Genomic DNA, 27,101 nt, shown 5'->3' on the forward strand with positions numbered 1-27,101 from the left:
TTTCAAACCCAGACGATTTCTTATATATTAATTGAATCGACATGGTGTGATTGATTTTTGAGTTGGACCGATCGATTCCGAACGAACCCGACATTTTTTAAATCACTGGTCTCACCGATTGAAACACTCACAGGTCGACGATAATGCAGGGCAAAAGCGTCACTTGGTCGGGTTTCGTGGGGTAAAATTGTCCGAGAGTTTGGTGTTCTGTTGAGTCTCGGCCAAGCTAGCCCCTAGCGGTCGTGGTTTCCGGTTCTTGCCGGTTAACGGTGACGGAAAGGGCTGTACACCGGTGGGGTCCACGGCCCCAAGGGATAAAGGCCGCTTCCTCAAAGCGCAAAAGCTCCGGCTTTGGGCTTGGTTTTTTTTTTTTTCTCTTTCTTCGTAGAGGCGGAGAAGACGCAGGAGCGAAAGACTTCCTCCCACCCTCTCCCTCTCTCTCTAAAAAAAATTCTCCTTCTCTCTCAAGAATCCTATCTCATTTTTCTCTCCTCTTTCTCTCTCAACCATCAAGGGACTGAAAAAAGACCAGTAAGTTTCTCTCTCGCTCTGTTTTAACTATCTCTTGGAGCATTTATTTTCTTGAGATCTCTCTCCCTCTCTGTTTCAGTCGCTATTGTTTTTTTGATGATTCTCGCATGAAATCTTCAATGGAGTTGCAAAATCGCGCCTAATTTTTGAAAGTCCCATGCCCTAGATTATCTTCGTTCACTCTGTTTGTCTCTTTAAATCTCCATTTTGTTGTATAAATACTGAGGATTAAGTATTGTGTCTGGCTCTGGCTATGGATCTTGGGGCCCTGATCATTGGGCGATTCTCTGTGTATTTTTAGGTTTTTTTTTTTTTTTTGGTTCGATAAGGATTGGATTGGTTTTTTCCTGTACTGTTTATGGTTTTGGTTCGCTGTTCATCTTTACCGGATCGATTGATTTCTGTGGTGAATCAGAAGCTTGGTTCATGTGACGTTGCAGAGGATTGAGTTGGATCAGTGTCAAGATTGGGAGATCTGCCTTTGATTGGAAGCTCTGGTTTGATATTTCGAAGAATTAGGGTTTTTTCTGGGGAAGGTGGTGAGTCTATGACTCGTGTAGTTGGGGTTTCCATTTCCTGTGTTTGAGAGATTGTCAACTTTTGTTCTGGATATAGGTTCTTCGTGGGTATCTCTTAAGATAGATTGCTCCTCAGTTGTTCTTCATACTGCCTTTTAGAGAGAGAGATTTGGAGTCATGTTAGAGGGTCAGTCCTGCTTAGTTTCTAGGGTTTTGCCAGGATCTTGTGAGCAAGAGTCCAAGTGGTATTACATGTACCCAATCGAGGTCCAAAAGGGCAACAAGCGTTCTCTCTCTATGGAGGAGTCTAATGGAACAAACAAGAGATCAAACAGTAGCAACTTGTCTCCACGTAAAATCCCTAGAGAGAGAAACTCTCTTTTTGATGAGACCCCAAGCGATCAGGATGATCATCAGGGCCAAGGGGAAGACTCAAATTACCGGGGCTTAGGTCGAGACATGGTGATCGATTGCTTTATCCGGTGCTCTCGATCCGACTATGGCTCAATTGCCTTGCTTAATAGGGCCTTTCGCTTGCTGGTGCAAAGTGGTAAGCTTTACCAGCTGAGACGAAAGATGGGTGTCATGGAGCACTGGATCTACTTCTCTTGTAGCTTAGCAGAATGGGAAGCGTATGACCCAAATAGCACAAGGTGGATGCATCTCCCTCCTATGCCATCTAATGAATGTTTTAAGCTCTCTGATAAGGAATCTTTAGCAGTGGGCACTGAGCTTCTAGTTTTTGGCAAAGACATACTCTCCTTCACAACGTGGAGGTATAGTATATTGAGAAATAATTGGACCCCAGCTGTTCCAATGGAGTCCCCAAGGTGTCTTTTTGGCTCAGCAAGCCAAGGCGTGATAGCCATTGTTGCAGGGGGTTGTGATATTCAAGGTAAGATCTTGGATTCAGCTGAGCTTTACAATTCAGAGAATGGGTCATGGGAAACTTTACCCAAGATGAATTCTCCAAGGAAAATGTGCAGTGGATTTTTCATGGATGATAAATTCTATGTAATTGGGGGTAGAAAGGTTCAAGGAGAGAATCAAGTGGCTCATTCTAGTGCAAACCCCCAAGCTCAACAGCATCTCACTTCAGGTGAAGAGTTCAATTTAGAGACTAGAACATGGAGGACTATACCCAATATGTTTCCAAGAAGAGGTGAATTCGCCCATGCTCCACCCCTTGTTGCAGTGGTCCACAATGAGCTTTATGCGGCAGACCATGAAGCGAATGAGGTTATGAAATATGATAAGGAGAATAATACTTGGAGTGTCTTGGGGAAATTGCCTGAAAGGGCAGCCTCAGTTAATGGTTGGGGTTTGGCTTTCAAGGCCTGTGGTGGTCAAGTAATTGTTATTGGGGGTTATAAGGGAACAGCAGGTGGGACTGTAGAACTATATTCTTGGGTTCCAAAAGAGGGGCCTCCGACTTGGAGATTGCTTGCAAGTAAGCAGCTTAATGCCGGGACCTTTGTTTATAACTGTGCAGTGATGGGTTGCTGAGCTCTCTCTTTCAAAGGTTCGATAATGGGTGGTAAAGCCTCGAGGCTTGCATGAGGGATTTGAAGCTGCTCTGGAATTGGATGTACAGAGCAAAAGGGGTGTAGAGTCTGAGGAGAATGGGTAACCTCTTTTTTTCTTTCTTTTTTTTTTTTTTTTGGAATTTTCCCATTTGGGGTGCTCAAGATTTGATGGAATGTTTTTTTCTTCTGAGGAAATCTTGAGCCAAAAGGTTTCTTTCTTGGGATGTAAGTTGTGAACATAAAGAATTTCTACTGGGCCTTGTGTTTGGCTTTGTTTATTCGGTGCATTACAGGATAGTAGATTAGAAATGCCTGAATGCTTCTTAGTACATCAATAAGATTTTTTGGGGTATGGATCTATGGGTTGCTTTCAGTATGTTTTGCTCTCATTGTACTCAACTGCACCAATTGTTTTGGATGGCATATGTGCACTCAGTGTTACTTTTTTATGTTATATTTAAACTGTGACTCTCTGTTGAAGATTATCATTTTTTGCACTTTCTTTGTGACATTTTTTACGGAAAGCATATTTGCCCCTTACTAAATTTTGTTTCAAATGGGAACTATGATAATGCAGATCTGATTGCAATCAGATAAAAAAATATCCCAAATCAAGGAAGCTCCTATGTCTATAGCTAGTATTCGTCTGGTCGATAGTTAGTAGAAATGCTATATTATGATTCACATTATGAGTAGCTAACTGCCCAGAGAGTAAAGGAATTTGCACCAAAATTGTGCAGGCATCTGGGCTCCTGAGATACCCAAAAATTCCCCGTGTAACTTAAGATTTATGATGAGTACTTTTGCAACATGCATATTCTGTATGGTCTTGAAAGCATGGAGCTGTGGCATGTTGATCGTCTGTATAATTGTATTGCTTTGGCGGATTTATTCCTATAAGATATATAAAAGGAGAGAACTGGATTTAATATCATGCCGGATTGTTATGATTGGAATCAAATCTGTTTTTGGAATCATAAGTTTAGGTTGGTAATTCTGATGATTTGGCCCTAGTTTTAACTTCTGCAACTGGTCTTGGGTTTTTAGGACGGAAGCTATCTAGTAAGAATTACTAGAAACTTAGAGTTGAAAATGTTAGGAGTAATTATTGAGTATTGCTTGAATCTTGTGTTATCACCTTTAAATCTATCATTAAACTCTTGTCAACGATGTCGGTGGCGAAAGGAAACAGATAACGTAAATTTCATTGAACGAACTGAAGTAGTTGTGGGTTACAGGCAAGTGTAAAACAATAAGAGAGGCCAATTTTTAGGAAACACCGAACTCCTCTTCGGCAGAAAGCCATGTTTTATTGATTCAGAAGTTTTGAATCGCGGGAAGGGTCCATAGATGATAGTAAAAGATGAGTAAAATCCTCAGTTATCACCTGCTTTTTCTACCCTAACAACAATGATCACAGAGACCCATGTCATGAATTTGATATGGGAGTTACTTTTATGATTTCATAAACCCCATAAGTCATAGAAATGAAATTACAGTTCTATATAACAAATTTACTGGAGTTAAATCCTGAGTGTTTAATCATATGCTTCTTCTAATCTTAAACAGCTAGGAATTTCAGGGTATTAAAGTTAGATGGATCCATATCATGAAATTTTACCTTGAAGTTTCTCTTTGGGCCCCTATAAGAACCTGTGCTTTATTTGGAGTTTATTTTTGGGCCTCTTTAGAGCCTCTAAGTCTATGTTGCCAACTGTGTTGACTCTTGGCCGGTGCCTGCACGTTTAATATGGCTTTCTGAGTGGGTTGGAAGACCCATTTAGATATAGAGCACTATTTTAAAACACGGTTTGGCCCGTCACTTTTTACTTAATTTTCTTTGTTGATGTGATCAAGGATTAAGTCAAGCAAGGCGTGCCACTTGGTGTCAACTTAGGCTGTCTTTTTGCCCTGAAATCCGCCTTTAGTTTCCATAAGATTGGCTTATCTACTGTGTTTTCCCATGGATTTGTCTTTCCCAACTTGTCATTGTCTGATCTAATTGTTAAAGTATAACTTAATAGCTTTATATTCTGTAAGTAGGTGGGTCAAACCAAGAAGGTGGGTCGTATTGGTTTTATCTTATCAATTTATAATTGACTTCTACAGTGTAGCCCAAGGTCCTTTTCAGGGGCAAGCTGGCTGGATATATGTGTATTTTGACAGCTATCTCATTTGTCATAAGTTTGCAATAAGATAAAATCTTTCATAAGTCTGCCGGCACTTGCATCTGCCCTGGTTTTCAAGGGTTTGAGGGTCCAATTCCCATCCCTAATATCTGCAGATCCATATATGTGAATTTGGAGTTCCGAAAATAGTGCAGATCCGATGATTTGAAAATTAAAATAAACGGGCCATGAAAGCGGGTACAAAATGAATTTTGTGTGGACCCACCCCTCAATGTTGCTTTTGTTTCTTTCTTTTCCCTCCTGATTCATGATGGATGAAGCTTCTCTCTACAATAGGTCCGTCCCAGGACGAGCTTGAACCCTACCTTCTAGAAAATCTATATCACTAATTGTTTTTTAAATTGATCTCATTTAAGGGAAAAAATCTTCATAACTGTGAGGATTACGTATTCATTGTAGTGCATCAGTGTGGTGGTTGAATTTGGAATCTCCACTTCTAGTGATCGTCTTTTTGTCTTAGGGAAAGTGGAATTAGTGGATTATTTTTTAATGAAATCGATTCCTTTTCGTGATATACTATACCTCCGCTTGGCTTTAGTCTGTACCCACAATAATGATGAAGCTTACAGTTTGGTGGTTGGATTTAGCTAATTTTGGCACGAGTGCATCTTATTGTTTCTCGAGAAATGTGGTTTGCATTTTATCTATTGATCTGAATTTTTTGAGCTATTAGAGAGCGAGATTTTTTTGGAGGAGAAATTACTATGCTTCTTGGCAAACCATATAAGGCGATGGAAGTTGACGGCATTAGAGCTTGGTAAATTTACTAATTTGTCATTTAGTTTTCAATATGAATATAGGAAGATAATCAACCGTGAGTTTTTTGCTTATGCATTATTGAGCGAGATCTGAATCATCATTCATGTTTTCAAAAACACTTACTCCACCGAGAAGTATGATATTTTGCCTACTAAAAATTTGCTAGTCGACTCTGAATCCCCCTGGTAAAGCTCAGAATAGAGGGCCTGATTGATCCGATTATCTAGAATCGGGCCTTTCAAATGTTTACCAAAAGGTTCTCGAGTCCTGCAAGTGATTTTTTGTTTTCTCAAAGGGCGATTCCTAAGGCCCGGAATCGGTGAGACTACTCGGGGATTCACAGTCCGACCGAGGAATCGTTGGGACTGCCCGTGCCTATTAAATTACCATTATAATTTTATGAAGAATGCGAAATTTCAACCTCGTTATTTGTCCAAATTTTCGGTCATTTTAGCCGAAACATCCTAATAAACGTTCAAGATTTCGGTTTCGCTCGGTTGTTAAGTGTCATTAACTTTATCCATTTAACGGGACTTATTAATGTGGGTGCATCACGCGTGACCTCAGCCGTCTGATTTCTTATCAGCTTAAAACCTGGCGTTCATTCCATTAATTACTCATTAAATTTACCAACGTCAATTATGGCGTTCAATGCCCCAGTCAAGAGTTTTGACAGATTCCCAAATCAGTTATACGGATGAATCTGATTACTAGCATTTGCAGCGTGTGAGAAATAAATAGTAACATTGGAGTTATAGCTCGTATGAATGAAAGTAAAGTAATATCGGTTTACTTGAATTTTTAAATAAATGTGGTTCGTCTGAGTACGAGCTGGTTCGTTGAGGGAACAGGCCAGCTCCTGATGGGAATGAACTGGTCCATTGATTTTTGTTTCGAATCCAAATCAACATTTTTTAAAACCTTGATCCGGCAATGTTGTTTTATTATTTTAGATTGTGAATATTCAAAGTTAAGCCTTGATGTGTCCCTTTTCTCTATTTTATCTTGTAAAATCGTCACTATTTTGGATTTTCAAATTTCGAAATCATATTTTGAATTTAAATTTTTATTTTTTTGACAAAATTTCAAGGCTTTATTGATAATTTAGGATCTCGAATGTCAAAAGTCACATTGATTTTGTAATTAGGACTTGACTTCATATATTAAAGATTCAAAGTCGAATGAGACTTCAGATCAAGATCTGAAGTCATAACATGTATTTGTTACTTGAGAACTTTCAAGTCTTGAATATCCAAAATGGTGGTAAATTAAGAAGAGAAGTGATCCTATAGGACCCTCCCCCACTTATGTGTGTAGGACCCTAAAGGATCGCCATTAAATTTGATATGGATCTATAGAAAAGTCAAATCCTATACCCATGTGATAATTTTTTTAGAGATCCGCACCAATTTTAATGGTGATCTTTTGGAGTCCTATACACATGGGTAGAAAATGGTCTTATAGGATCATTACTCAATTGAGAATAAGGAATAAGAAATGAAGATACACACATGGGTGGGGAAGGGTCTTATAGGATCATTACTCAATTGAAAATAAAGAATAAGAAATGAAAAAAAAAAATGCTGCTTAAATAGAAGTTTTTTTTTTTTTTTGTAACTTATTCTTTTTCATTTTTGGTTGAATCACCGACTTGGCCGATCTTCATCTGGAGGGCCGATCCACTCGTAGATGCATTTTTTAAACACTAATACTAGCAAACATGCATTAAAAAGCCACAAGATTAAAGGCGAAATATTTAATTGCATTCACAATTTCATTTAGGGATTGATGCCCTATCATATATATTGACTATTGATGGTTCATCATGATGCGGTAAGCATGGGATAAGAAAATCCAATTTTTATCATAACATGTAATTTTGGCATGAATAGTTTTTAAGATTATCTGAAAGTCTATTTTTATATCTAATTATAAAATTTTAAACTTCAAAAATAGTTAAAATCCAATAGATCTATAAACATATGAAAATCTTGAAAATGGGTGGTCTAGATAATGTGTTGTAAGATGCACTATTTATGGGATTCAAAATATATATATTTTATATATATATATTCATACATCTCGATGTCGAAATGCTTCAGGGGTTTCCAACATTAAAACAACCTTTTCCGACGGATTTTTGAGGTGCATCTTTCACTCTACATTTTGATATTGCAACATTATATAATTTTTTTTCTTTCTTATATTCAACAATCTCACTTGTCTTTTAAAGCAGAAAACATGTAAAACGTTATAAGAAGTGCAAAATAGATAGTACTTGGTCATTTGCGGGACATAGATAAGAGGTGGAAATTTATTCCAAATTAAAGCTGAAAAGATTCACTACTGATATTAGTTTTGTAATTGATGAAAAAAATGATGAAGGCCCTATCCTCAGTATCTTTATCTACTATTTATTGGCTTTTTCTCCCTTCTCTCTATTTTTTTCCCCCAAATTTCTAGCAGATTTTCAGCCTGATTTTTCACAGTTCTTATGCTGCTTTTGAGCCTAAAAATGGAGATATCCAAAGTTGCAAAATGCAAACCCTAGATTTGTTACATATATATTTCTATTTATGATTTTCGATAGTTTTTAATGAACTTTTTGATTTTATATACAAATGTCAAAAACATATTATAACCAGTCGAACCACCGAGTCATGTGGTTTTTATGAGACCGCCCCCTCACCAATTCGGATCCTCATAAATTTGGTCTTTAATCACTTTACGTTTCCTGCGGACATTTGCTAATACAGCTTAATTGCAGGCAAAAGTCATAAGCTATAGTTTATCAGAGGCCAAAATGAGAAAAAATTGTAAATCAAGGCAAAAGCAATGAGACTATTAGTTTATTGAAGGGGAGGTGTCATGTCTGAGTAAACCTACACCAAAACAGTGACTGTTAGCTTAATCGCAACCGAAACGAATGCGATCTTTTAAGCTTCGAATATTAAGAAGTTTTAGTGCCAATCCTGGGAAACAGACTCCTGGTTTCTTTGGAAGTTCGAAGTTAGTATAAATCCTTAATTGTCCGAGAGCTAAATCTTGCTTTTACCATAGTAAGTAATCGCTTTCTCAACCACAGTTTGAGCAACAACTCTATGGTTGAGAAAGTTGCAGCAAAGACGAATATTTACTGAGTGCAAACTTTGCTCGTATACGCAACGTGAACACTGCAACGACCAGATCATTGAACTCGAGCATCTCTACAAACAAAACAACAAACAAAGAGGTTTTCAAGCTTTATCTTCCATAAACAAAATTGACCGTGCCTCAAATGTGGACTCTAAGACATGTAAAGCTTGTGTTGTTATCAAGGTATTAATGTGTATCGACTTAGTTTCTCTAAGTTGCAAGTTATCACAAATGGATGGTCTAGTTCACATACAAATGCTATAATTCACCAGTAAACATTATTTGATATCTCGTCTTGATTGGATAGTTTGAGAGAATTTGTAAGATTTTAGTTTGATTTCTTTATATGCATTCTCATCCTCACCAACCTACAAAAAATATTTAGAGACAATCAATGTTTAAAAGAATTAAACAATAAAATAACTAGGGGTGGCAATGGACTTGACCAAACCTCTGACCCAACAAGTGGACCCGACCTCAGGTCCGGGTATGGGTCCAAATTTTGAACCGAATAGGTTGGGTCCGGTCCGGCCGGACCTGATCTGAATAATATGGGTATGTATTATGTAGGTATTCATAAATGTTGCCAATTCGTTTGTTTTTTAGGAATTTCCAGCCATTACGTGAAACAGTAAGGAATGTCGGTATTTATAAATGTTGTGCAATACTGTAAATGTTGCCAATAATTGGGTATATGATGGTAAGAAAAAAGGAAAAAAAGAAAAAAAAAAAAAGAAATGCTCATAGTCATAGGGTGGCAATGGACATGACTAGACCTAGGACCTGACAGATCTGGGTATGGGTCCAAATTTTAGACCCAAAAGGTTGGGTCTAGGTCCAACACCTGGACCCAAATACTATTCGGGTCCGAATCCAACCGAACCTGACCTGTACCATACCCGATACCACCCTAAAAATAACCACCTCATAAACTTTGAGGGGTATTTTGCTTATTTTAAAATTTTACTAATTATACTTTTATGATGCTCCCCAATACAATGAAAGTAGCCTCAACCTTTCATCTCTATCTGGTATTTCTAAGAAAAAAAATTAGGCAAATGAAAAGGGGTGAGAGCAAATGAGAAATTTGGGTTTCTCATTCTTGAGAAATTTATAGCTCTATGGGGAATTGGGATGGAGGGTGAAAGTCGAAATTTCTCTTGTCTAGAAATGTAGACTTCTAGTTCCCCTCTTTCACTAAGGTCTTTAGTTGCCAAACTACGAATTTCTACAATGATCTAGAAATTTCAATTTTTGGTGTTGGATTTTTTTGTTGCAAAATAACCTTAAAATAATAATAAGAGTATTTATTTATGATATAAGAATGTCATAATCACCCTTAGCTATTAGATGAGAAACTTAAAGATAAAGTAATAAATAATGACGAAGCTCATAGTCAAAACAAATTTTCTCGAACACAACCCTAAGGGTCAAATTTCAAATTTGATTGCCATTGGTTAATTGTGGCCTTCTCGTACACCTAAGTCTAAAAACGGGGACATGACATTGAAGGAGCCTGCCTTGAGTCAAACCAAATCCTGCTCTATGGTACACAAGAAATATAACTTAGGGCCCGTTTGGCTCATTGGATTCACATCTCCCGGAGTCATTTTTTCTGGAAAAGCTAGGCCAATCGTGTTTGGTTCGTTTAAAATTGACATTTCCGTTGGAATTGAGATTTTCATAAGATTTCTGAATGTTCATTTTAAGCCTAAACTTATATTATATTATTACATCAACATTACATATTTTGTTGTTAACACACGACCAATAAAATAGATTCCATTTATATTATTATTTAAAATAATATTTATTCAAATAAATATTAAATGATTATTATTTCAATAATAAATACTTTAAATAGTAATAAAAATAAGAATATAATAAATACTATAATAATACAATATTATAATTTTAGAAAGTTAACAAATATTATAACAAAATACACATCATGTTAATGCTGACGAGATAATATAATATAATAGTAATATAATGACACTACATGCTATTAGTATAGTATAATATTAATATATGCCAAAAAGTATAATGCTTCTATGGAAGTATGCTATCTATTTACTCCGTCATATAACACCAAATCTAGAAGTAATTGTAGGATCCCAAAATTTGAAGATGTATCCTTTTCGATTTCGTAGACTAAACTCAATAAATTTTTGTTTACAAAAAGTTTCTAAATAGCACTCTCTACGCAAAAAAATAATGTCTCAAACTTGAACAGAGACCGTCCAATTTTATGACAAGGAGCCTAATAACTAGAATGAAAAACATATCATGAGACCATTTATCTTTAGTACAAGATGGTCATAATTAATTTTGACCATTGGATGTGAAATCAGATGGTTGCATTTATTCCATTGACCAAGTTCAAACTTCAAAAGAAACTTTCTTGAATTTTGTGACACACACAAGCTATTGGATTTCACATCGGATGGTTGTAAGTCATTGTGACCTCCGTGTATTAAAGATAAATGGTCTGATGTATATACTCCTTAATTAGAACACTTAAAATTCAAAAATTCTCTTTTCAAATAGAAAAAAATCCTCCTAAGTAGGTCATCTAGCCGAGGGAATAGATGTATAGTACACTCCTACATGGAGTATAATATTATAGTATTATAATATCATATTATAATATTATGATACTAATATTGAGGATGATCATGATATTTTATAGTAAGTATTTATTAAATTAAATATTTAAATGATATTTTTCCAATATAAATACTAGTAATAATAATAATATAATAATAGCACAATAATAATAATAATAACGACAACATCAATACAATATGAATACTATAGTCATATAATATTATCATTAATGTAATAATTATAGAATATTATAATATCATAATTTCAGTATTAATATAATATTATGATATTAATATAATATAATATTCTTCTTTTTTTTTTATTTCCTAAAAGATGATAGAAATTGTGACCCGATAGAACCTCTCTTTTCTCAATAAATAACTAGATCTTTGGTTAGAATAAAATTCAATTTAATTAAAATAAATATTAGTAGTATATTTTAATTAAAAGACATACAAACACCTGTACACACTTGCATATCGATTAATTAATTATTATTAATAAAATAATTACAGTCTTATTAATATATACCCATACAACTATAGTTATAATTTGATTAAATTACAACAATATTGTATTGCATTATTATAAGGAAAATTGTTTTATACGGGCTGGACCTCATTTTTACAATATGCGATCTAGAGGTACAAATAGGTAGTCCATTTAAAAACAAGCGTAACTAACGGTCCAAATGTTTTCTTAATATAGTTATTATTTCTAGTTTTCAATTATTTTTTTTTCCATAGTCGTGATCTCCAAGTTAAAGATTATATCTTATCTAAAAATTAAGATCAAATAATATTTTAAAAAATATTTATTGCCAAGCCCGCATTTCTACAATATGCAGGCTGGATGCATAGAAATTGTGTCATTATAATTAGATTAAATCATTATGATACTTTTATAATTATTATATAATACTTATTATGATATTATCATCATCATTAGAGCCGTTTGCCAACTATTTAGGGTCGGCTACGCGAATCTTATGATGTAATTTTGTTTTATCAAGGGCCATACCCTCAGGAAGGCCATAAGTCGTTATAACTTTTCTTACTACTTCCGACCATGTTCTTTTGAGCTTATTTCCTGTCTTTTTTTAGCCTTCCACTCGAACCAACTTGTACATCCTAATAAGTATTGTGCTGGGTCTCACTCCACATGGGTAGCCTACCTAAGTCTCTTTTCTTTCATCTATCGCCTATTAAAATCAAACGAAAATTATTGTATCATAGTATTTTATTATGATATAATAATGATAATGCATACAATTGAAATATAATATTAAGAAATCTAAATTATAATTACAAATTTTATAACTATACAAGTAATTATAATTGTATTAGTTTATTTATATTATATAATAACATAATGGATTTTGCTAAGGTATTCCTGGAGTATTTTTTTAATGTATTCAAAATTTTTAGATACTCATTACCTTTGTTTTATAATACAAAATCTTACATGTAAGGGCATTTTTTATTGTTAAGAAATGTATGATATTTTTTATTGTTAAGAAATGTATGATAGATATTTATATAAGAAACTAGTGACATTTTATTAGAGGTTAAAAAATAATTAATATTCCATGTGGGTGATTTCACACCTTAGATAGATGATGTCATTATTTACTATAGTTAATAAATATTTTTATTTCTATAAAAAAATTTTAATTTATCATTGATTAATTATCTAAAATACCTTAGATAAAAAAAACTGCTACATTTTGGAGTAAGGATATCAATTGTCAAAAATATTAAGTATAGTAAGAAATTACTCTATGTGTAAAAGTAACATAACAAAACCCTAATATAATTATCACGGAACTGTTATTTTACAACAATGATAACTTTGTATAGTTGTGTATTAAAAATTGTATAATAATTTAGTACTAAATAGATTGGTCCTTATCTTTTGTAATATTTTTGAATGTTTCACTCTAGTAGTCTCCTTCTTTAATTCCCCCTAATGAAATATGCCATTTTTTTTTTCGAAATTTAGAAGTAAATATGCTTTAGACAAATTGATCTACTACGCGGAACATATGTAAATATGTTGGTTATACAAAATCATGAGGTGCCCTTTGGTTATTATAGGAATAATGCCAAATAACTCCATTTATTTTGTGTACAATGGGACCGCAATCATTTTTAAGTAAAATCAAGCAGCAAGAGATGCACCACAGGATCAGTTTGAGAATCTAAAAGAATATCTCGAGTTTTGTAACATACTTTTAGCAACACAATTTGACATATGATGGTTAGAGGTGATTGAAATCTTCTTGCACCATAAATAATTTGCCTCATGTCACACATTCTCTCGTAGCAAACCATTTCAAAATAGAAATGACTTATAGAAGGCATTAAACTTACACTATAAAAGTAAGACATCTCAAAACCCACCAAAACAGTTGTTCCTCCATTCGGAAACTCATCCTGAACTCGAGATGAATGGATATGAAAAAGAGAAAGTATAAAAAGAGACCACCTACTTTTAGCATAAGGATATTACAACCACTCATGTTCATCATATTGCAAATTGGATGGTTGTGAGCATGTCTTTCATTAGTATCAAAGTTTAAAGAATTTTTTTTTTAACTTTATGATATACACCAAATCATCTAACTTGACATCGAATGGTTAGAAACAATTGTGGCCGTCTTGTAATAAAGATAAACAATCTAAAAAAACAAATTTAAAAATCCTATAAAATTGGACTATCTCTTTTTAATATTATTAAATACTTTAAAAATTTGCTCAATCCACGTCATGCGTTGTACTTTAATTTTCATAATTAGTCATTATTGGAAAAAAATAAATTTATAATTAGTGCTGAAGTTTAATCGTCATCTTAACTCTCAGCTCTCAGCTCTCAACATTTGCATAAACCGCACTCTAACATTTGCATAAACCGCACTCTATAAATTTCAAAAATTTGGAATGTTACGTTCATTTTCAGCAAAGAGAAATAAACTGCACATGAATATGGCAGGTCGAATCTTTCCCACATTATGCGCTATTTAGTCAAGTTTTATAGCTGTGCATTAGCAGAAGAGGCTAGCAAATTTGGCCCTAATTTCCTCGTATTTTAGGGTTTATCCAAATCAAGGTAATAGTGTCAAACTTCAAGTGAATCTAAGGTCTTCAATGGAGGTGTATAGCCCTTGAAGTTGCCAGATTTAGCCATAGCTTGGTCATTTTAGGGCTTTTTAGTGGAGTCCATTTTGTAGTGGATCAATAATCAGTTAATTCAACGGAATCAGTTAGGGAATTTCAGAGTTTCCCATTTGATTCTTCAAATCCTTGATCTCCAGGCCTTTTTTGAGATTTAATGGCTTAAATATGGAAGAAAATGTTCGTTCGCCTGGATCATTGGACCTGTCTCCTTCTCTGATCAAGTTCTTAGACAAGAATTTTAAGAAGAAAGAGGATTTGTTAAAAGCTGGGGAATTAGCTCTAAAATTGACCGAAGAGTGCTCGGATTTGGATAAAGTTTTAGCAGATTTGGAGCAGAGGTTTATAACAAGTATAGAGTCTTGGATTTCTCATTATGATCGAACTCAAATTGCTTGTAGTGAAATTAAGCTCAAACTTTACGAGATTGGAGCATCAAATTGTGTCCCTAGCCCTTCTTCAGGTAAGGAAAATCATCCATTTATGAATTGAAGCATAATTTGAGCTCAGCTTAAAGATTTAGATTGCATGAAAGTAGACAGTGAACTAGTGATTATCAATGTCAAGACATTTTTTTATGAGATATCTCTGTAGAGATCCCTTTAGTGCAAATTGTGAAGAATGTACTGGTAAATTTGTCAATGAAGAGAAATGATGTTTGTTACAGAGGCATTGAATTGTGTTTAAACCAGATGGAAAGAAAAAGTTCAAAATTTAGATCATAGTATAGATAACCTTCTAAAATAATTTGTAAAACGTTACCAGGATTCATACTTCATTTGTGATAAAATGAAATGAATTCCATTGAACATTTTATTATTCTCATAATCTCACAAATGTGGCTATCCCATTAATTTCAAGAGATATCATCAGTCAATTGTTCAACTTCTTGTTGCAATAAAATAAGTTTTTTGCTGTTGATTCCAACCAAATTGTGTGAATTAGAAAGGAATGAATTTCCTGTTTGTTTTTGCTATGAGGAACTCTTTACTTGAAATTATCGTGTAGATGGAAAGGAAACCAAGTCACTTCGAAAAACTGAACAAATTCTTGCAAAAGAGTTGCCTATGCTTGCGAAGGAAGTGACCAGAGTAGAGGCAGTTCGTGTTTATGCAGGTGTGCATTAATTTGCTCTTGATTCTATCGCCCCAATGTTTCTATTATTTATTTATTTTGCTAATATTTTATTTTGTGACTCAATGTATCCCAGTGTTTTAAAATGAGTTACTATGGATTGGCCTTGCCCGGGTCACCAGACCCTGCATAACCTAAGACTTAGGCAAGTCTGACCCGATTCACTGATTTCAACGTACTTTCTTTTAAAGAGAGATGGCTGAGTCAGCCTCTGACTTGGGCTCGAGAGCCTGGCACCTCTAGAGTTCTGGATTTTAATCACTGATGCATCCTTATATGCTGGTCTTAACTGTGTGCTCAACTTGTAAAAATAAATGATGCCATTGATTCTCGAGTTAGCTCTGGGCCAATTTTAATATTGGGACTTCTTATTTTGGTGTATGAGTAGAGTTTTTCTTTTCGTAGGTCTTGTTGGAGTTTAGAATTGAGTCCGTAACACTGCATTTAAGGCTTTAGGGTGTTTCGGTAAAGCAAATGACTTTCCCATATCCTTGTTAGGCAGCTTAAAAATATTGCTAGGACTTGTCCTTCATCAAGCCCGAAAGTGGCATTGATGGATTGTGACACTTACAATATATAGATGATACTGGAAGGATCCATGAAACATGGTTTGCCTCTCAAGTTTGGCTCCATGATTTGAATAATTTTTTGACTTAAATTTAGTTTGAGAAAGACTAGTGTGGTTGGGTTGTAGGGTGTGGTGCAGAGGGGGAGTGGCTTGTGGCACTGGTGATTAGATCAGAAATTTTAAATCGTCCTAGTTAGTGCATCCTCTTCCTGTTGGACCTTCCACTGATATCCGTTGGGAGGTGCTATTGGAAAGAAATGCTAGTGCATTGGCTAGGTTAGATTGGAGTTTTTTATTGGAGAGGTTGAATCCTGAATACATTTGACAAAATCGACATTATCTGATCCCCTCTTGTACTTCATGTCTTGTCAATTTGGATCACCTTGTTCTGTGGTCAGAAAGCCCAAAAGCTCCAAAGGGATTTTTGATGGAGTGAGGAAGAGAAGGATAAGAACATCCATTTAGTTCAGTGGAAGTGCTCAAAGAGAGGATTAGTGCTTCGATCAATTTCACGGCCAACAACCAAGTGTGGGTTTAGTGGCATTGCAGTTGATTCGTCTGAGGATACAGGGCAGTTTTACCATTTGAACCTATGAGGTGCAAGCCCAAAATTTGCAGTGTAATTCACCAATTGTGGTACTAAGTCTTGAAATGGCAGATTCCTCAACAAGCTGAGCCTCAGGGAGTGATTAGTTTTATAACGATTAACATAGACTTACTAATGGTGTTTTGGATAGCTTGACGGTTTTTGAACCTAATGCTCGAGGTTCAAACCCCTCAAAATCCATCCCATAGCTTCTCGTAATTTCAACCTCTTTCCTTTTTTTTGGGTAAAGCAGGACAAAAAAATAGCAGATGCCGTGGTTCGAACCCCTGAGCTTGTGTAAAGCGACCACGGCATCCAAACAAAGCGACCTGTTAATGTTAATTTTGAGCTTTGGTTCGATCCCCCGAGCTTGTAAAAGGGCTCGGCATCCAACCAAAGAAATCTGTTAACCTAGCTGTTAATTTTGAGCATGACATATAATTATCTCTTATTTTTTTCATTTTTATTTTGTTTTTTGGCTTGGGCTGGACTCAGGCGAGTTTCTCGGACTTGCCCGAGGAACTCACGTCGGCCAAGGGGCGAGGACCTTGGCCAAGGCAAGTCCCGGAACCTTGGGTAGGACAAAATTACATTTGAGGCTCTAATTGAGTTAGGAACAAGAGGCCCTTTGATTGAGCTATGGATGCCACCCTATCCACTTTTGCATCCTCTTGCAACTTGAGAGCAGGTTTCCCTATGCTATGGACCTCAGTGCAGCCGCATCACTGTATATGTGGGCAATAAGTATAAAACTTCCAAGAAATTATAAAATTGATAGGAGTACAAAGAATAACATGAATTTGTAACTTATGTAATGGTAGGCATTTATATACACTGTCTGTAGCGCTGGTAGAATAATGGAGGCATTTTAGGAGAATGATTTGAGGTTTGACTTGTTGAAGGTGAGATGGGTGAGACATGAGGCAAGTGCTTCATGGAGGATGAACATATTGGAGGAGATCCTTGAGATAAAAATTAATTACTGGATTTGTCATTTTAATGTGTTTTGAGAGATGCCAGTGCGATTGCTGATTCCTTGTGAGAGGAGGTGCTAAGGATGAGCAAACTATTAGGAATACCATCCCTCTCCTTTGATAGTTGTACTGATTGCATATGCATAGTAATTCGCTGTGCTTTATATATTTTTATAAATGGATAACCCCCATTTTGGATACTGATGTATGTTTTTGTAAATATGTGGTCGTGGCGCCAATAAAACCTGTCAATTTGTAGTAGGTTGAAAAATTGTATTAGTGGCAGCATTTTGTGGGTGGGCAGGAACCTAATTGGGTAATTAAATGGAACTCAATGTTGCTGCTTCATCCATGAATGAGACGTCACCTAAAATGCTACCTCAACGGACCTGATCCAAGTTTGGGGCGACGTACAAAAGAACCCCAAGTCTTGCTTATTGAGAAAGAAATCACTATATAATACAAATACTTAGAAGATATCCCTAACTTAAGGTGTATTATTGGGCTGCAGCTTATTAAAGTTGCCCCTCAAATATCACCGGAAAAATGCAGTTTCCGCATTGGAAACCCTCAAATTGATCATCTTGAGTTCGACAATTTGGATCTGAATAAAAGGGCATCAATCCCAAAAAATATGCATCTTGTAGGCTGTCTATTTCAAGAGTTCACATAACGGCCAAATCTTATTTTTGGAGCTTCAAATTTCATATTTAGGGACATTTAACGCCATCGCAAGAATTTTTGGTACCAAAAGTGCATTTTCTATTGGAGTTTCTTATGTAGTGGGATATCACAAGAAGAGATCATGAACTGAAAATTTGAGTGAAAATAGCAATGGAAGCTTACAAGCCAAGCTTTAGTGATATCTCTGGTTTAACCAGAACAATCAAAACAAATAATATGCAACTCTTCAACTAAAACCCTAAACCAAACTCTATTTATAGAGTAAATTCACCATAGATGCCCTTAAACGCGATTATAATATAACTTGACTTGCTAATTAGATTATTCAAGTTTAGTTGAATTCCTAATTAAATTGGACATAGAATTACACTTTTACCCCTACGTAAAAGAAAGACGATTTTTACATTCTAGTTATTATTCCAAAACTAACCTGAAATTCCCTAAAAAACTCTTAAAAGAAACCCTAAAGGCCCATAATACATTCCTGAAATGTAATAGGAAAATTGAAAAATTCGAGGCATCTTGTCCAGCATTGAACTTCCCTGGTTAGAGAAAACTTGTCGCCAAGTTTTGAAGTTTTACTTGTATAAATTCTTCATCGAAGCCAGAATTTTCTTTAACCTTTTTCTTTTTTTTTTCCTTTTTGGCTTCAAGAGTATGGGTGATCAGGAGAATTCCTCAAGAAATGCCTCTTGATATGTATGTTGAAGAGTTGATATCTACACTACATATTAAGCCACAGTTAAGGGATGGATACGTGTTGCAAAAATAAAGAGGATTAGAGAAAAAATATGCTATGAAGTCCTAGAGTTAGGCTATATTAAATAGGGACTAGAGTACAAGGATGTTCACATATGGAAATAGACAACTAAGGTACGAGACAATTCTATGTGCAATGCACGTAAATTCACTAGTAAATATTAACTCAAACTGAAATGGCAATGGATACTTTTGAACTCAAAATTTTGGGCCTTTAGAGGGCTTTTTGTGATGAAATCGACAGGGAAAAACCAACTGAGTAGTCCTAATGCAATAGAGCTATGAAATAACTTTCCAACAAGTACGAATAATAGTGATTCTAAGTTATGAGTGACAATTTATTATTCAGAGCCTTTTTCCAACTATTGGGGGCGACTACATGAATCTTGGTCCGCCATTATGCTCTATGAAGGGATATATCTTAGTGAGGTTATAAGTCCCCGTATCTTTTCTCACTACTTCTAACCATGTTCTGAGTGACAATTTATGCTTTATCTAATATAAAAAGCTCAAAATCATCTCATGTACTGCTTTAATCTCAGTATCAAGGGAAATATCATCAACTACTTAGCAGACACCCTTTATGGCATCCTCACTAGCTGAGAGTCTAGAGATTTCGAGATTCTTGGCGCTCCATCATCATCTTTCTCTTTCTCCTGTGCAAAGAGTTCTACTTTGATCTGAATTCTCTTCCCTCTCCGGATTATCAATCTCTTTCGGTTGGCTATCCTGCTGAACCATCTCATCTGCACAAGCTTCATCCACAAAATCAGTGTCACCAATTGAAACTCCTTTCTCACAATCAACCCTTGCAAGTTTAGGAATCCTGACCAAGCTCGAAAATTTCTCATTTTAGTCCTTGCCAAACACCTCAATGATTGGCTATTGGCATAGAAAACTTCGGATTTTTGCCCATAGCTTCCATGATAGATGGCGACCCTAGAGTTCCTAGTTCCCCTTGCCATCTGCCACGCCTTCTTCACCTTGGGTTTTCTCATTCCCCTGACGATCACCGACTCCTTCATCTGGGCACTTGTCAAAGATTGGTGGGCGAATTCCAATCTATGGTTTGCTGATTTTTGAACAACTTGATGATAATAAGGTTTCTCCATGGTTTATCTCTTCAAGATCATGAACCAAACTATCCTCACATGGAGGGAGATCACCTATCCCCTCATTGTGGTTTGGATTAAAATCCATTGAATTAGACCAATCACTGCGATTGGATTCAATTGATTGCATCATTGTCATGGACAATTGTACATCGATCAGAGCAGGGTAGGTACACGTTGTGCACTTCCTTGAACCTTCTTCGGGGTTTTAATGTATCTCATACGCTAGTTCCTCAATTCTCCTATTCAAATTGTTGAATTCTTCCCTTGTGAGTTGGACACCACCACAACATACTTGATCTCTTTAGCAGCGATTGCGCACGCTTTCAGTAGATATTTGGGCACTTTGGGAATGGGCCTACTCTGATACCAATGAATGTAGTGGGATATTCACAGAGAGATCAATGAACTGAAAATTTGATTGAAAAGAGTAATGAGATCTTATAAGCCATGCTTCATAGCTATCTCTGGTTTGACTGGAACTCTCAAAACAAATAATGACCATTTCTTCAACTAAAACCCTAAACCAGCCTCTATTATAGACTAAGATGTCCTTACACCCAAAATTTAGTAGAACTTGGACCCCTAATTAAGTAATTCAAATTAAGTTGGACTCCTAACTAAAATTGGACATAAAAATGACACTTTACCACTATGTCAAAGAAAGACATTTTTGCCCCCTAATTGATTTTTCTGAATAATCCTGAAATCCCTAAAAAAACTTGAAAGACTTTAAAAATAAACGCTAGAAGATCCGAGAAACACATCCTTGGAATTCAATTGGACAATTGAAACATACAAAGTTTCGTGTCCTACATCAGTTTTGAGGTGCCCCCTTATGAAATATTGCAAAGTGTGGCCTTACACTAACGACACACATCTTAAAAGGGGGATGATAACTAGCAAACTGAGAGAAAGGCATGATAAACTATGTAAATATTGAAGTTGGATGCCGGTTTGTATACCTGCATGCCTTCTTACAATGTGATACAGCCATGTAAGGTTTGAATCTTTTGTATCTTGGTGGGAGAACAACATTGAATGAAGTGCCTTAAGCATTATTCTCGTATTTAAAAAAAATAAACTCTTGTTCTTTACATGTAATGATCAATACAAATTTCTTTTGTAGGCGTAACCTTTAAAACTCATATAACGTAAAATGGGAAATGGATCACATATACTTACTTTTACATCTAAAGAAATGTGATAGGAAATAGAAATTCGCCTGTATAATAGATTCAGAGAGTGTGATCTTACCCAAATATTTTACATCTCACAATATTTCTCATTATCTTTTTGCAGTACCCTGATAATTAACCAGAGGCTAGAAACAACATGCAACATAAGCAGTGGCTGATTATTTACCTTCCACAAGGTCTCTAAGTCTTGGACCTTCTTTCGATTGGCAAGACTGATGAAATCCTGCCAGTGTTTTCAAAATCGAAGTGCACTTTATGGGTCTGACCTAAAGAAAGTTTTCTTTTCTAATGGTTAATGCGACCAGAAGGTTTTACTTCTTTAGATACTTCATTTGATCAATGTTGAAAGTGACACTGAAAGAATTTGGCTAGTTAGAAAAATCTTCGTCTCAACAGCTTGCGATGGGATGGTACTGGAAAATATACTCCACTTTTCGTGTAACATTCATCACGGAGCAGGATAGAGACTCTGGTGTACCACAAATAATATTGCATGTGTATCTGTTCGAGCAATACCAAACGATAATGTGCACGCATATCAATAAACATTTAAAGTGTTTTGTGAGGCTCTCAGTATATAACAGAATAAGTTGATCTTGTATAGATCTTTGGTTTATAGTCTTGACTAGGTATCATGATATGTTGTAATATCTCTCATAACATGAGTTTCCTTACATGGTTATATCATTTAGAACACGATTCATAGCAATTTGCAGGACATTAAGTTATGTGAAGGGCCTCTTTAGTATTCATATTGATATTGTTCATCATCAACTACAAAGAAATTGCTACTGGCTGCTGGAACTTGTTCAATGTTCTGGGTACTCTTCAAGGCGCAAACTAGATTTCGATTGGGGATCAAGTTTGATTGACTCAACTTTAAGATTTGCTTGCAGATGCCGGCTAAGATATACCCAAGGAGATCAGCATTTCTTATTGCAAAATTTATTTTATATTTGTGGTCACACTTGTTCACCACAAATTGTGAGGATTCACACATGTGACACTCTAGATACTTCCTAAAGTATAAGTCTTTTGTGTCATTACAACAATCATTGCAAACATTCATTTAATTTTGATACATCCGAGGGAACTTAGGGGTAGCTCTAGTAGGAGATAAGATGAGAGAAAATAGACTTGGTGGTCTGGCCATGTGCAATGTTGACCTAGAACAGTACCAGTTAGGAGGGGTGATTTGGTCTATTATAAGGCTCTAAAAGAGAAAGTGGTAGGCCCTAAAGGACATGGATGGAAGTAGTAAGAAGAGATATGGTGACCTATAGTTTGACTGAGGGTATAGCCCTAAAGTTGAGTCAAGTTTGATTGACTCAACTTTAAGATTTGCTTGCAGATGCTAAGCTAAGATACCCAAGGAGATCAATATTTCTTATTCCAAAATTTATTTTATATTTTTGGTCACACTTGTTCACCACAAATTGTGAGGATTCACACATGTGACACTCTAGATACTTCCTAACGTATAAGGCTTTTGTGTCATTACAACAATCATTGCAAACTTTCATTTAATTTTGATACATCCGAGGGAACTTAGAGGTAGCTCCAGTAGGCGATAAGATGAGAAAAAATAGACTTGGTGGTCTGGCCATGTGCAACGTTGACCTAGAACAACACCAGTTAGGAGTGGCGATTTGGTTCATTGCAAGGCTCTAAAAGGGAAAGTGGTAGCCCCAAAACGATATGGATGGAAGTAGTAAGAAGAGATATGGTGACCTATAGTTTGACTGAGGGTATAGCCCTTGATAGGGTAGAATGGCGGAACAAGATTTGTGTAACCAAATAGTTGAGATAAGACTCAGACGGTAGTTATGGTGATCTCCATATTTTATTGAAACTATACTGTTCAAGCATGCATTAAGACAAGATGTATTGCTTAAATTTACATCAAAAGCTCATAGGCATTGACATGTCTGTGTCCAAGATACGAATTTGGTAACAACTCTATACGAAATAACTTAAGGGACATAGGGACATAGGGTCACAGATTAACCCCCAGTGTTTGTGTTGAACAATTCAAATTGAAGATATTGGTGTTTCAAGATTATATTTATGTGAGGTTTTCCACAAAAGAAAAGAAATTTAATTGGACCATATTAAAGAATCCCCAATATTAATAATTTATAGTTAATGCCCTCGAGGTTCATGGTTTTGAATTTAGATTTTTTCTTTCATGTAAGCTTTGATTAAAAGATCTGATTTCCTAAAGCCTAAGCTAGTTTTCAGGCTTACAGTGGAAACAACTTGTCAAGTATTGATTCAGAAATTCGACTGCTCATATTCCTCATTGTGAGCTTTTCCTTTGCACACTATTAAAGAATCTCTGTGGGTTGTTTTCCATCTGTGTTGGAAGACAGATATGAAATTAAGAATTTTCCTAGAGCATTGATATATTCAACTTCAACAACACACCAGAATTATTTGGTTTTACCTAAGTACTCTCATAGCTAGAATTATTTTAAGAAAATGCATTTCCAAGATTAAACTGAGTTGATTATTTTATTTCAGAGACTGCATTAAAGCTTGATTCTCTGATTGGTGACATCGAAGATGCAGTCTCCACTACTGTCAGTGGACTTTTAAGAAAGTCTTCCTCCTCTGCCAATTATGAAGTAAGGCTCGTAACAAATACCACAATTGTAACTTTTTGTGACATCATAGCTCTCTATCTAAATCTCAACATTAAATGCAGGAAACTCGACTGTTTGCTACAGAACCTCTCAAATGTGTGGAGGACATCTTGATTTCCATCACAAAGTCACACCCGCAATGGATCCGTCTCATCTCAGCTGTCGATCAAAGGATTGATCGGGCCTTGGCAATCCTGAGGCCTCAAGTTATTGCAGATCACAGGGCTCTTCTAACCTCGCTTGGATGGCCACCCCCTCTCTCTGGCCCCACAAAACAAGATCTAGAGAAAGGCTCTTCTCTCTCTAACCCCCTCTTCTTGATGCAGGGAGACCTTAAATACAAATATTTCAGCAGCTTTCTCGCTCTCTGTAATTTACAGGAGCTTCAAACACGAAGAAGGGCTCGACAGCTTGTGCAACGGGACCAAAATTTCTCTCTCCACCATCTAAAGGACCAGAGTTTCTCACACCACCATCTGCAGGACCAGAGTTTCTCTCTCTACCAACCTCAGGACCAGGTTTTCCTTCTTCGTCAGCCGCTTTGGACAATCGAGGAGCTGGTGACTCCAATTGCCTTAGCATCAAGACCTCACTTCTTGAAGTGGGTCGAGAAGCCAGAGTTCATATTTGCTCTGGTTTACAAGATCACTCGAGATTTTGTTGAATCAGTGGACGAGATATTGCAACCACTTGTTGACAAGGCGAGACTTAGTGGTTACAGTTGCAGAGAGGAGTGGGTGTCATCAATGGCCACTTCTCTCACTACCCATCTTGCAAAAGAGATCTTCCCCGTCTATGTAGGCCACTTAGAGGATGAGAGAGAAACATTCCAAGTGAGGCTCTCATGGCTACGCCTGGTCGACCTCATGATATCATTTGACAGAAAGATGCAAGGCCTAATAGCAAGCTCGAGACTCTCTCTCTCTCTAGACGAGGAGATTTTGCAAAGAGTTTCATGCATGTCAGTTTTTTGTGATCGCCCAGATTGGCTCGAGATATGGGGAGAGATTGAGCTCAAAGAAGCACAAGATAAACTGAAACCAGAGATTGAGGCTGAGAAATCATGGAAGGGTAGAATTCAAGGCGCAATTCTCTTGTCTGACCCAATTGATTACAAGGCTCCTGCTATAGCTGAATTTGTCCTGAGGTGCTTATCCTCTGTGATAGAGCGTTCCAGGTCATTGCCTAGAATTCACTTAAGGGCTAGATTTATCAGGTTATCTGGAGTCCCTACTGTTAGACAATTTCTGGACTCTTTGCTTCAAAGATGTCAAGAAGCAGAAGGGCTAACCGCTTTAACTGATGAGACTGCCATGAAAAAGGTTGCGGTCTCTGTGAATTCAGCAAGGTATTGTGTGTCAGTGCTAAAAGAGTGGTGTGAGGACGTGTGCTTTCTAGAGATGGCAGCTTCGGAGAGAGAAGAACTCCAAAGTTTAGAGAGAGGAGGTAGAAAGAGTTTAGAGAGAGAGTACAGGGACTCGGTTTTTGGCGAGGAGATTGAGAAATTGGAGGAGTTTAGAGAGGAGTGGGTGGCAAAGCTTTGGACTGTGGTTTTGCGTGGTTTTGATGCTCGTTGCCGCAATTATTTGAAGAATAGGAAGCAATGGTTGGAGAAGGGCCAACTTGGGGTAGTGAACCCTGGGCTTTTAGAGGGGTTGGACTATATTCAAGGGAGGATTGTCAAAATGCAAGGTGAGCTGAATGAGGTCGATTTTGTGGGGTTTTGGAGGGGTTTAGCAGGTGGGTTAGACCAAACCATCTTTGGTAGTATTTTGGCAAATGACGCAGTGAGATTTAGTGAAGAAGGGTCAAAGAGGTTTATTGGGGACATGGAGGCTTTGTTTAGCCTTTTTGGGGTGTGGTGTGTGAGGGGTGAGGCCTTCTTTCCAAGGGTTAGTGAGGGTTTGAGGGTGATGAGACTGGGGAAGGAGGACAAAGAGAGATGGTTGAGAGAGAAAAGTGGGATGAGGCATTTGAATGTGGGGCAAGTGGAGAGGCTATTGAGGCGTTGTCCATAATGCTTTGTCCATTAATAAGGGAAGGTAGGTACATTGGATTTGTGTTGGATATGGTAGAGGGAGAAGCATGGGACTGAGGCATTTGGGTGTGGGAGAAGTGAAATGGTTGCTGAAGCATTTTCCATGTCCATAAAGGAGATGCTAGATTCATTGAATTGGTGTTTTTTCTTATTGTCTCAATTTGAGGAATTATCATTGAGATTTGCTTGATTTAATTGTCCCTCCCGTCAAACGTTTTTCCAGAAACATCATTTCTCTCACTAGCACCATGAAGGTTCAAAAACAACTCAGGCTTGGACTCGAACCCAACCCAAATCGAGGTACTGGTGAGTAGTGGACCCACTTTAATAGTGTAATGGTAAAAAAAAAGTTTACAAATTAAAGAATGTGGGTTATGTTAGGGTGCTGAGCATTTTATAATTGTATACAATTAATTTTGGATTTTTATATATCTTTGTTTTGTAATGCAATATTTTTTAGTAAGAGTCTTTTTATTATTAGGAAGGGTGTGATATCATCCACATGGAGTTTAACTCACCCACACAGTGTATGTGAGTGATATCACTTCATATAGATGATGTTACACATTTCTTAATGACAAAAAATACTCTTAATGATAAAAAATACTCTTACTAAAAAATGCTCTATGTATAAAATAATGATATATAACTGTCCAAAATTTGGAGGCGATATAGTTATTAAAAAAAAAAAAATACCTTACATAATTTACAGTACAAATAAAATAATAAATAAAATATAAGATTTAGCTATCAATATATAATTATTAATATTATAATAAATATGATTAAAAACTTATTAAAAATACTTCCATGTCATATGATTAAAAACAAAAATAAAACCCTTAATAAATTTTAATGTAATTATATTCACATGATTATACTATCATAAGTTTGACAAGTTATTAAGATAAATAAACAATAATAATTTTAATATAATTATACTATTTTTTGCAAATTAATT

General features: G+C 36.1%; 2 protein-coding genes across 6 annotated transcripts; both read left to right on the forward strand.

Moving 5' to 3' along the window:
* The first annotated feature begins 347 nt into the window (after positions 1–347).
* LOC18422435 (F-box/kelch-repeat protein At1g26930) lies at positions 348–2,933 on the forward strand. Its single transcript, XM_006827107.4, has 2 exons — positions 348–531; positions 947–2,933. The coding sequence occupies exon 2, from the start codon at positions 1,227–1,229 to the stop codon at positions 2,553–2,555; it is 1,329 nt and encodes a 442-aa protein (XP_006827170.1). The 5' UTR covers positions 348–531; positions 947–1,226; the 3' UTR covers positions 2,556–2,933.
* An 11,162-nt stretch (positions 2,934–14,095) lies between these two features.
* MAG2 (RINT-1 / TIP-1 family) lies at positions 14,096–26,335 on the forward strand. Of its 5 annotated transcripts, none has more exons than XM_006827108.4 (4): positions 14,121–14,904; positions 15,450–15,557; positions 23,981–24,084; positions 24,165–26,335. In XM_006827108.4, the coding sequence occupies exons 1-4, from the start codon at positions 14,610–14,612 to the stop codon at positions 26,118–26,120; spliced, it is 2,463 nt and encodes an 820-aa protein (XP_006827171.1). In that variant the 5' UTR covers positions 14,121–14,609; the 3' UTR covers positions 26,121–26,335. The 5 variants fall into 5 exon arrangements, with proteins under 5 accessions (XP_020521561.1, XP_006827171.1, XP_020521563.1 ...); XM_020665904.2 differs by lacking the exon at positions 15,450–15,557 and adding an exon at positions 21,561–21,633 and having other exon boundaries at positions 14,763–14,904; XM_020665909.2 differs by lacking the exon at positions 14,121–14,904 and adding an exon at positions 21,561–21,633.
* Positions 26,336–27,101: the final 766 nt, after the last annotated feature.

The sequence above is a fragment of the Amborella trichopoda genome, chromosome 4 (assembly GCF_054954075.1).
Source record: "Amborella trichopoda isolate Santa Cruz 75 chromosome 4, AtrichopodaSantaCruz75HAP2 v2.0, whole genome shotgun sequence".
NCBI lineage: Eukaryota > Viridiplantae > Streptophyta > Magnoliopsida > Amborellales > Amborellaceae > Amborella > Amborella trichopoda.

Coding starts and splice junctions, on each gene's coding strand:
- LOC18422435 (XM_006827107.4), top strand. CDS start 1,227: ATGTTAGAGGGTCAGTCCTGCTTAGTTTCTAGGGTTTTGCCAGGATCT.
- MAG2 (XM_006827108.4), top strand. CDS start 14,610: ATGGAAGAAAATGTTCGTTCGCCTGGATCATTGGACCTGTCTCCTTCT. Junction 14,905..15,449: donor TGTCCCTAGCCCTTCTTCAG/GTAAGGAAAATC, acceptor ATTATCGTGTAG/ATGGAAAGGAAACCAAGTCA. Junction 15,558..23,980: donor GGCAGTTCGTGTTTATGCAG/GTGTGCATTAAT, acceptor ATTTTATTTCAG/AGACTGCATTAAAGCTTGAT.